The sequence below is a fragment of the Nematolebias whitei genome, chromosome 22 (assembly GCF_014905685.2).
Source record: "Nematolebias whitei isolate Nwh7 chromosome 22, NemWhi1, whole genome shotgun sequence".
Classification (NCBI taxonomy): Eukaryota; Metazoa; Chordata; class Actinopteri; order Cyprinodontiformes; family Rivulidae; genus Nematolebias; species Nematolebias whitei.
In genome coordinates, this window is record NC_056519.1 from 3,233,660 (window position 1) to 3,244,512 (window position 10,853).

The 10,853-nt window shown below is 39.6% G+C and overlaps 1 protein-coding gene across 1 annotated transcript in view; it reads right to left on the minus strand.

Annotated features, from left to right (window-relative positions):
• The window catches only part of LOC119428108 (plexin-B2), a 186,296-nt gene that overhangs the window by 15,505 nt on the left and 159,938 nt on the right, over window positions 1-10,853 (minus strand). Inside the window, exons 18-23 of the mRNA XM_037695749.1 lie at window positions 10,363-10,511; window positions 9,509-9,641; window positions 6,023-6,159; window positions 5,762-5,944; window positions 4,253-4,358; window positions 1,847-2,056 (exon numbers count right to left, since the gene is read on the minus strand). Coding sequence (XP_037551677.1) covers window positions 1,847-2,056; window positions 4,253-4,358; window positions 5,762-5,944; window positions 6,023-6,159; window positions 9,509-9,641; window positions 10,363-10,511 — 918 coding nt within the window. The remainder of the gene's footprint in view (window positions 1-1,846; window positions 2,057-4,252; window positions 4,359-5,761; window positions 5,945-6,022; window positions 6,160-9,508; window positions 9,642-10,362; window positions 10,512-10,853) is intronic.

The window sequence follows — 10,853 nt, forward strand, 5'->3', positions numbered from 1 at the left end:
GAGGACAGCAGGACATGTATGAGGACAGCAGGACATGTATGAGGACAGCAGGACAGTGGTGAGATGTGCTGTAGGAGTGACCGATAGCTTCAAGGTTGAGGTGGGAGTACATCAAGGATCAGCTCTGAGCCCCTTCTTGTTTGCTCTGGTGATGGACCGACTAACAGATGAGGTCAGGCAGGAATCCCTGTGGACGATGATGTTTGCAGATGACATTGTGATCTGTGGTGAGAACAGGGAACAGGTGGAAGAGAACTTGGAGAGGTGGAGGTATGCACTTGAAAGAAGAGGAATGAAAGTCAGCTGTAGTAAGACAGAGTCCATGTGTGAATGAGAGGGAGGAGGTGGAACAGTGAGGCTACAAGGAGCAGAGGTCACAAAGGTCAGGACTTCAAGGACTTGGGGTCCACTGTCCAGGAACATGAGGAGTGTGGTAAAGAGGAGAAGAAGAGAGTCTAGGCAGGATGGAGTGGATGGAGAAAAGTTTCAGGAGTGATTTGCAACAAAAGGGTGTCAGCAAAGATCAAAGGAAAAGTTAACAAGACAGTGGTGAGACCAGCTGTGTTGTATGGTCTGGAGACAGAGACATGGACAAAAAGACAGGAGACAGAGACATGGACAAAAAGACAGGAGACAGAACTGGAAGTGGCAGAAATGAAGATGTTGAGGTTCTCCTTAGGAGAGACAAGAAGATTAGGACTGAGATCATCAGAGGTACAGCACAGATTGAACAACTGGGAGATAAAGTTAGAGAGGACACACTGAGATGGTTTGGACATGTCCAGAGGAGAGACAGTGGTTTGGACATGTCCAGAGGAGGGACAGTGGTTTGGACATGTCCAGAGGAGGGACAGTGGGTATATTGGTAGAAGGATGTTAAAAATGCAGCTGCCAGGAAAAAGACAAAGAGGAGATATATGGATGCAGGTAGAGAGGACATGGAGGTAGTTGGAGTGAGGACAGAGTGAGATGGACTCATTGTGGACTAGTGAAGAAGGAAAAGTCAAAAGAAGTAGATTTAGCTACATTTGACTTTTAGCTATCCTTCTAGCTAAACGTAGTTAGCATATAGTAACTTTTAGCTTTAAGCTGATAATTTGCATGTTTAGCTAGTGTTCTTCAACTTTGTGCTTTACGTTAGCCTTAGCTACAATCAGCTTTCAGCTAACATTTCATCACTTTTAGCTTGCAATTATTCCTAATATTAGCTTTTAGCTAGCAATTTGATTATTCTAAGTTTTAGCTGTTGTTCTGCTTTTAAAAGTTATTAGCAGATGTTTTGATCCTTTTAACTTGTCATGCTTTCTTTTAGGTTTTAGCTGATGCTTTGTTACATTTAAGTACTGGCAGTGGTCTGTTATTTTGAGCTTTAAGCTAGCATTAAAAGCTTTTAGCTAGTGGTTTACTCCTTTTAGCTAGCTTTAGATTTTTTTTTTTTTACTTTTAAGGAGTATTTGCAATTTAGCTTTTATCTAGCCTTCTGCTACTTTTAGCTAGTGTTCAAATCATTGAGGCTTTTAACTGATTTGTGATTTAGCTTAAAGCTTTCAGTTTACTTCTATTAACTTTTAGCTAGTGAATTGCTTCTTTTAGCTCTACAACTCAATTTCAGCTGCTTCAATAAAGTTCAGCTGATATTTTAATAAAAGTTTCTTTAGTTTGAGTTTGAAATTGTTGCCACAGAAAAGGATTCTTCAGATAAAACTGCAGCTTCGCCTGTTTTGTTAATCAGCTATAAACAGATTGGCACTTTAATCCTTTATCAGCTAAAGGAAGTTTGTCTCCATTTAAATTTGCAGTGATTTTATTTTACGGGTCGGTGTTGGACCCGAACTGTTGCTCTCACATTCACGATGATGACGCTCGTATCTGTGATGACGTTCTTGGAGAGCTTGTCGAAGGAGGGGACGGGATGATACTCGAAGCCCTTCAGGTCCTCCTCCATGTTGTCCAGCTGCACGACCGTCCTCAGGGACTGACCGTCCTCGCAGCAGCTCACCTTCGGGGAGTAAAACTCGATGACGGTGTCGTTCTTACTGAGGGCATCCTCGAAAAACTGAGGGACGCAGAGAAAAACGACGGAAAAATATGATTAAAATGCAACAACAGAGTAATTTTCACGGTTGTGTCTAAAGTTTCAGACACAGAAGTAACTTTTTCTTTGGTCTTCTAGTCTCTCCTCGCTCTGTGAGGCTCCCCGCTGAGCACCCCCGCTGAATCTTCCTGAACCAGACAGCAACTTTTGATGAAACGACAATAAAGCGACTTCACCTCCTCTCCCCTGCAGCGAGTCCTTCCTGAGAGACTCTGTCACTCAAAGCTACTCAGCAGTGAAATGGAAGCGCCGCCCGGCTTCCTCCACTTCAGGCTTTCTGCTTTGAATGAAAAACAGCTGCTGGTTCTGCAGACCGACACTCATCAAGCTGACATTTTGCACGTGTTAAAGACAAGAGCCCACATTATGTTCTGTAAGGTGTCGTCTTACTTTAGAGGCGTGAAGAGAGTAAGACGTATAAAACACCATTTTTATTTCTCATATTGTTATTTTTTCAGCCGTTCTGGTCGTTTGTTGGTTCATATGTTCTGTTTTAGCCGATAGAAAGCAAAAACCCAAATAACCACCCATAATATGAACCATTAGCTGATAAAATTACCACAAGTAGCTAAATTAGAAGCAAAAATGTTTGTTAGCAAACATGAGTAAATAGAAAAAAACAAGCAGGACTTTTAACCAGCTGCAAATTTTCAACCGACTCAAATAAATAAATTTAGCTACAGCTACCGGTTAGCTCCGTTGCTAAAAACTGCAGTTAAATATGTGGGCTAACTGATTAGCAAGTAAACTTAGCTACATTTCCCTTTTAGCTCAATATCTAGTATATTCAGCTACTTACAAGTTAATTCATTACATTTCAAATTTAGCTATCTTTAGCATCTAGCACGTTATCTCAAATTAAACATTTTAGCTAATTTTAGCATTTGCTAATTTGTGAGCTAACCTGTTAGCTTTAAAATTTAGCTCACAAGATTTTAGCTGGGTTAGCAGTTAACCTGCTAACAAGCAGTGTTTGCTCAATTTATCCTTTAGCTCATAAGCTCAACATTTAGCAAAATCTGGCTGCTAAGCTAATAGCAAATATACATGCATGGTTAAAAAAGAAGCTATATTTACTTTGTACCTCATCAGCTACATTTTCCAGTGACCACGTTAGCTATTAGGATCACCTAAAGTTAGCATGATCTCATTTAGCTAATTAGCTGATAACTGTAGCTAAATTAACCAGATAACTAAATATAAAATTTATCTATCTAGCTCTTTAAGTAAATTCTACTAAATTGCTAATTTAGCATGCTAACTTATTAGCTTGTAAATGTAGCTGACTTTGGCATTTAGTTTATTTGCTTTTAAATTTAGCTATGGTACCAGTTAGCTCATATGCTAATAACATTTAGCTACTTTTTAAAGCAGCTCATTACAGGGTAAATATGTCTTAGTTGGCAAAGTTAGCTAATTTTGGATAACTTTGCAAGCTAGTTCATCAGCTTAGAAATGTTGCTAAATTTATTTAAATGAGCCAAAAGGAGGATCATGTTCAGGAGCTTACAGGACAGACGGTTAGGAAACCACTTCATTATTAAAATGAAAGCAGCAGCTCGACCAACATTATCATCATCACGTCCAGCGCTACAACGTAAAAAGCATTTATATTCAAAACTAGAAAGTTATTGCTTACAATAAGTAGAATAAAACAATAAAACAGAGACCCTGGTCTCAGATGCAGGAAGAAAAATAAACGTCAACAAACAGAAAGCTCTCAGGGGAACAAATGATCGAGGGAGGCGTAAAAAAGCAAATACAGCACAAATTTAAACAGTAAAATAAAGCCCATTCATCTGCCGTCACTTCTATTGATCGCTGCCACACTTCAGTCGTATTTCCACCTCTGCTCTGACTTTTATCACTTGGACTTTCAATCAATTCCACCAGACAACCGGCCGGCACGCGCCGACTGCTCAGCGACGGGCTTCAGCTGGGAACTGGGTCACACTTTGGGTTTTTCATACCGTTATCGCTTCTTGAAATTATAAACTGCTACTTGTTACGACCGATGTGCATCCAAACCCAGAAAAAACTAAACTCTTCACCATAAATCTAATAAATACTTCATTTGGATGATCAGTTGTGAATCCCTACAAAGACGTGAAAGGTTTTTATTCAGACTAAGATGATTGGAAAAGTAAAGCCTCCTACCTCCACAGGGGTTGTGTTGACGGAGTCGTCCGTCAGCAGGACTTTCATCTTGGCCGTCTGGATGAGATCAAACCCGATTCCTCTCACCCTGACCCTTCGACCGCCGCTACAAACACACATCACATACATCAACACAAACCGTGTGCACAGTTCACTTTGTAATGCTTTGATGTACATTTGCACATTGTATGATATTTGTATTTAAAAACAAATTCACGCTGTAAAACTAGTCCCCCAATAAAATGTACTAATTAAAGCTACAGATTAAAGAATGACTGTCAGCTACTACCCTGCAATTTTTTGTCAATATCTGCAAAAATGACTGAGTTACAGTCGTCAAGTTAAATTCTCCAGCTAGCTCTTCAATTAGTAATTTTAGCTAATTTTGCAAACCATCTCATTAATTAGTGAATAAACTGTGGTTCAATATGCTAATTAATCCATTAGCTAGCGAATTTAGCTTTGTTTAGCGGTCAGTTCGTTAGCTAGTGAAGTTTGCTAAATTTACCAATTAGCCCATTAACTAGTAAATTGAGCAAATTTGATAACTAGCTCATTATCTAGTAAGTTAAGATAAAATTTCCAGTTCGTTCATTTGCTAATACAGTAAATTTAACATTATTTAGCGATTAACTCATTAGCGAGTAAATGTAGCTTTATTAAGCATTTAGTTTGTTAAGTAGTGATTTAAGCTTTTTGTTAGCAGTTAGCTCATTAGCTAGTTGATTTAGCTAAAGCTGCCAGTTAGCTCATTTGCTAATACAGTAAAGTTAGCTTTATTTAGCTGTATATTTACCAGTTAGATCATTAGCTAGTTGCCAGTTTACTTATTTGCTATTAAATTAGGATTTGTTTAGCTATATTTGCCAGTTAGCTCAAATGTTAATAAAAATGCGGTTAGTCACAACTAACTTAGCAAGCAATAACAGTTTAAACTTTAATCTAGTTTATTAGCTAGTAATTTTAGCGAAACATAAGTTACTTAGTGTTGTATACAAGTATGCTGAATTAGCCATCTAGCTAGTCATCAATCAAATTTTCAAGAATGTTTTGATAAATCTAATCAAAGTGTGCATGCTAGCTTATTAGCTAATATATTTAGCTCAACTATTAATTGAGCTAAATTTGTTAGCTGGCTCATTAGCTAATAAATATCATAAATAAATTTATAATCTGATATATACAAAGCTATATTAATCAGTTAGATCAAAAGCTTATTTATGTAGAAAAACTTAGCTAAACTTCCAGTCTAGCTTAAGTAATGTTAGGAAAACTTTAGCCAAGAGGAACCAAATTTAGCCAATTTTGAAAGGGTTGATTAGCTGTGGCAGATATCTAGAACTGAACGGTGTTCTTGGTATGGCAGTACTAAATATTGCAAAAAAACAAACAAGAATATCTTTAAATTATAAAACATTTACAAATAAATGACAGCATGTGGAGACTTTTCTACTGGAACTTTTATAAAATGTGAAATTCTAAATCACAGATTTGATGAAACCAACTCACCAAACGAAGCTCGATTTGGGGTCAAAATTTGTGATTTTGGGGTTTTCTGCGTACTGGAACGCTGCTGGGACATCCTTGGTGGTGTTTTTTCCGTACTTCACCGTCACCGTTAGCGGGTCCGAGGGAACTTTCTGGCCACGATATTTGCCGGTCTTGCAGGTGATGGTTTTACCAAACGACAAGCTGAAAACAAACAAACGAGGAAAACCGTGAAGGCAGGTTTTAATAATCGTTGGTGAGTAAATAAACTTTACTGCTTACACTTCACAGGGAACGTTCCCGACAGAGACGGCGACATCATCCATCGTCGCCGTGTCCAGATGTTCCCCTTCGATGGTGATGTCGGTTCCTCCAGCTGCTGGACCCTTCGCTGGATGGACCTCCTTTGGGTTTGGATCCTGGACAGAAGACAGGAAATGATCAGGTGCAACAAACTATGAGGAGCCGGTAAAATAAAACGTACGATGTGGAAGACAAATGTACAAATAAGACAGACGACATGTCCAATCTGTCCCAAGTTATAAAAAGAACATTAAAATGCAACAATTGTTGAAATTTGTGTCACATTGTGAGTTGTTGGCACCAGGGATAGATCGACTCGTGTGGGGTTCTGTGGAGAGTTCAAAACAAATATCTTACCTGTAGTAGATAACTCTCTGAATGGTCTCATTTTGGAGAACAGATTTAATTCTGCCTGGGTTAATGAGCTAACAGCTAAACTGAACACAACCGAGAGCAAAGTGCCTTCCCTGGGTCTTAAAATGCTTCAGAAAGAATAACTTCACGATGAGCGACTGGCAGAGGTGTAAATGTTTGGATATTAACGTTAGCGTGAACAGTTTTTAATTTAAAACAATTGGAGTCCAGGTTGAACCAAACCAACGTTTCAAAGCACCTCCATCCCCCCCACTGATGAAACACTTCACTCCAATGTTTCCTTTGGCAGAAATACGATGCAGTTTGTGCTGGAAGTGCTACAGCTAGCTGCTGCTACCTTGGCTTCAACGTTTCTCTGAGGTGAACCAGACATGAACTCTGCTGTTGGAGGACGTCGGTCGTCGTCTCAGTGGTTTGCTGCTTTGTGTCACCTCCATCCAAACCAAGAGGGAAACGGACGGCGTTTAGAGGAAGTGCTGAGCAGAACCGAGGAAACAAACGGAACCGTTTTTTTCTGCGCTCGTTGTTCGTGGGCAGAAACACCAAGACTTGAATTTACATGCGGGTGATTTGTCTTCTCCTGCGTCGGAGGGTTTATTTTATTTTCACTTCATCAGAAACTCTTCATGTTTCTGGGGTTTGATCTCCGCACGACGTATTTTATTACCCGCGTGCGGCGCTGGCTGCACGGCGGCAGATTTAACGGTTTTTAAAAGCTTCCTGCGGCTCAACCAAAATCATTTAGGTAGCAGGAAGCAGTGAGGCGGCGTTTAATGGAAAAAACAACAACTGTCAGAGGAAAGAACGAAAATAAAACACGATCAAGCCGAGTCTTAACGCCTGGCTTTGGTAAGTGATGCTGCGTTAAACGTGCACGGTTCGTGCTGCTGAGGAGCAGATCGTTGTGTGGCCGACAGAAAACTGGGAGCCCTGCTGAGTAAACAAACACTTTCAACAACAAGCCCCATCAGGAGGCCAAACACGAGTCCAGAGGTCCAGCTCACGCCGTCTTTAATGAGTTTGTCATGTTTTTACTTTAAATAAAACAACCTGTCAGGAGGGAAAACTCTCCCATTGGTTAGTGTGTGTGACAACTTGTTATTAATGATTTAATCTTGTAGGGGGATAATCAGTCACAGAATTACTTTCCTTCATGTTTTTCTTTCTTCATTTAGTTTTTTTAGCATCATTAATAACAACTGATTTTGAACAATGGTAAAAAAAACTCATTTCAAATGGTCCCATAATCTCCCCTCACTTTACTGCCCTCTAGCATCCCCGTTCAGAAACAAATAGAGCCTATAGAAACCCTTTATAAATGCCTTTTTATTCCTATACCTATCGTGGTATAAATCAGTGCTTTCCTCTCAGAGACAGTTTTTTATCTTCACTTCTGGGTTTAGAGTTTTTACAAGCTCACTATGTTCCTTCTAAAGATGAAGACTCTGAAATATTGTTTGTGATCAAGCAGGAAGAGGCGCCTCCGTCTCAGCTGTGGAGTCCAGACTCAGACAAAACAGAAGATTCAGTTTGGATGTAAAGGAGCAAAACTGAGGTTTTAGTTTTTGGACCGGAGCACCTTACGAATTAATCTTTCAGTCTTTCTCCCTCCTTACATGCATTAATCTGTCCTCCAGCTCTAATGTTAAAAATCTTGGTGTTATTTTTGATCAGGACGTGTCTTTTATCCCCCACATTAAAAACGTTACAAGAACCACCTTCTTCCACTAAAATTAGAAACATCTGATCTAAAGATGATGCAGAAAAACTGGTCCATGCATTTGTCACATCTAGACTGGACTATTGCACTGGTTTATTATCTGGGTGTCCAAATACTTCTTTAAAACGTCTTCAGTTGATCCAAAATGCTGCTGCCAGAGTCTTAACTGGAGTTACTGGGAGAGATCATATCTCTCCAGTTTTAGTTTATCTCCATTGGCTCCCTGTCAAATCCAGAATTGAATTAAAAATCTTACTTCTAACCTACAAAGCCCTCAACAACCTAGCTCCATCTTATATTACAGATCTTATTGTTCCATATTTTCCTAACAGAGCACTTCACTCTCAGGCTGCAGGTTTACTTGTGGTTCCTAGAGTTTCCAACAGCCAAATGGGAGGAAGATCCTTCAGTTCTCAGGCTCCTCTCTTGTGGAACCAACTTCCAGTTTCTGTCCGTGAGGCTGACGTATTGTCCAGTTTTAAGACTTTCCTGTTTGATAAATCATATAGTTAGGGTTGTCTTGTTATGCTGCTATAGGCTTAGACTACTGGAGGACAAATTGACCTCATTTCCTTAAATGATTTGTGACAAAGTAATACAAATGAATAGTTTTATTCGTAATTATTTCTATTTTTAAGTGTTTTTTTGTTGTTTGTTTTCCCTCCTAGAGAGGAACCTGCGCACCTCCGTTCTGGACCAGTCATTCTGCGTTTGCTTCTACTTCCTGTCTTCTCAAACCCAACTGGTCGAAGCAGCTGGGCGCTCGTCCTGAGCCTGGTTCTGATGGAGGTTTCTTCCTGTTAAAAGGAGTTTTTTCTTTCCACTGTCTCCATCGTGCTCGCTCAGGATGGGAGACTGTGACGAAGTGAAGATTCAACACACTCTGCTGCTTCCTCACATAAATAATGTTACTAAATCAAAACAAATGGACCTGACTACATTTGTTAGATTTTTCTACCTGGATTGTTGAGCATGCATCAGAAAATGTTACAAATTGATTTTTATGTATAAGAACGTTTTTGTTCAGTGCCCTGAGACGACTTCTGTTGTGATTTGTTGCTATATAAATAAACTGAATTAAATTCAAAGACATGTTCGTGTTGTCCACGGGTAAACATCTGGTACACAACAGTCGATCCACATGTGAGCAGGCTGAAGAGACACCCACACCTCAAAAATAAATTAATAAAACTGTAGCTGCCTGCGCCGACTTTACTAGAAACAAGCCCTTGATGGTGAATACTGCGCTGCCCAGAGTTACAATACTTATTTTTATAAAGTTAAAAGACAATTTGAGTTTTTAAAAAAAATGGAGCCAACGATGTGAAATGAAAGAAGAAGAAAAACTAAAGAGTTCTGTTGAGACTGACCCGATAAGTGAAGATAACCCGAGACGTTCCTCTTCTTCCTCCTTCCACCTCCACCTCCACCGGTCCGTGGTCGGTCTGTTCAGGAGGGAGGTCATGAGGCGGCGTCCGCTTCGGGCCGATCTCGCACACCACGCTGCGGACACAGTTCACGTCAGTTACAACACAACTGTAACTGCTGAGCTGTAGTTTACAACATCTTAAAGGAAAAATCTAAACTGTACAATTTTCTCCAAACAGTTAAATGAGTTCAGTTTTTCTTCGTCCGTCTGACTTCCATGTCTGAAGCATTATTTGTAAAACGCCAATAAAAGGTCAGAAATTGTTCCTTTCAGTTCCCCAAACCATCATCACCTTCGTACTAAACGCTCTGACCCAAATAGAAAAATGATTAAACTTTAACATTAAAAACTAAATTTCACCCAAAACTTTATTGTTCAAGTAAATAAACAAACAAAAACAATACAAACCCACACACATCAGGTGTAGAGGAGAAATCTTTACGAAGAGGGCTCAGATGAGGGTTATTATGGATCTTTACAATTATTTCCTTTAAATGGATTTTTGTTTATATTTTTGTATTGTTCTGGTGTTAACATGTGTAGTCATTTATGATGCTCGCGTGTGATTGGATGGACCCTGGTGAAGTGAACAAAGAGTTGCAGCGATAAACCCCTGAAAGTTTGGACGTTCGTGTCATGTTGCCATGTTTAGGTAAATAAAAAGAGCTTGAATCTGCTCCTTGACTTTAAATGACGGAGTCTTGGGTTAAAACAAATGCACAATAATAATTTAAAAAATCAATGGTTAACAAACTCAGCGGGCTGTAGTCTTTAAATGATGAGTTAACGTCTCACCTGGTGGAGACGGAGTATCTGTCCGGCAGGTGGACACAGTCCACTCCTGCCACCGTGATCCTTTTCACGTCTTCCTTTTTTATTCCCATGTTGGAGCCTTTGATGGTCACGGAGATCCGACCGTTCAGAGGACCAAAGTGAGGGATGATCTGCGAGAGGCAGTTTGAGAAAAAAGGTCAATTGAATGCTTTTTTAGATTTTATTGTAAAAATATATAAAAAATACACCTCCTTTGGTCAAAGGTGAAACAAATAACGGTAATAGAACATCTGTCCAACATTAGACGCTATAATTGAAAACCAAGAACCAGGACCTTGTTTAAGTAGCTAACCTGTTAGCTTGGAAGCTTAGCGGTTAACTGTTAGCTAGTTCAGTTAGCTAACCTGTTAGCCTGGCAACCTAACGGTAAACAAATTGCTGCTTTACTAGCTTGGCAGCCTTACAATTAAGCTAGCCAAAATAGTTAGCTAGCTTGTTAGCTTGACAGCCTT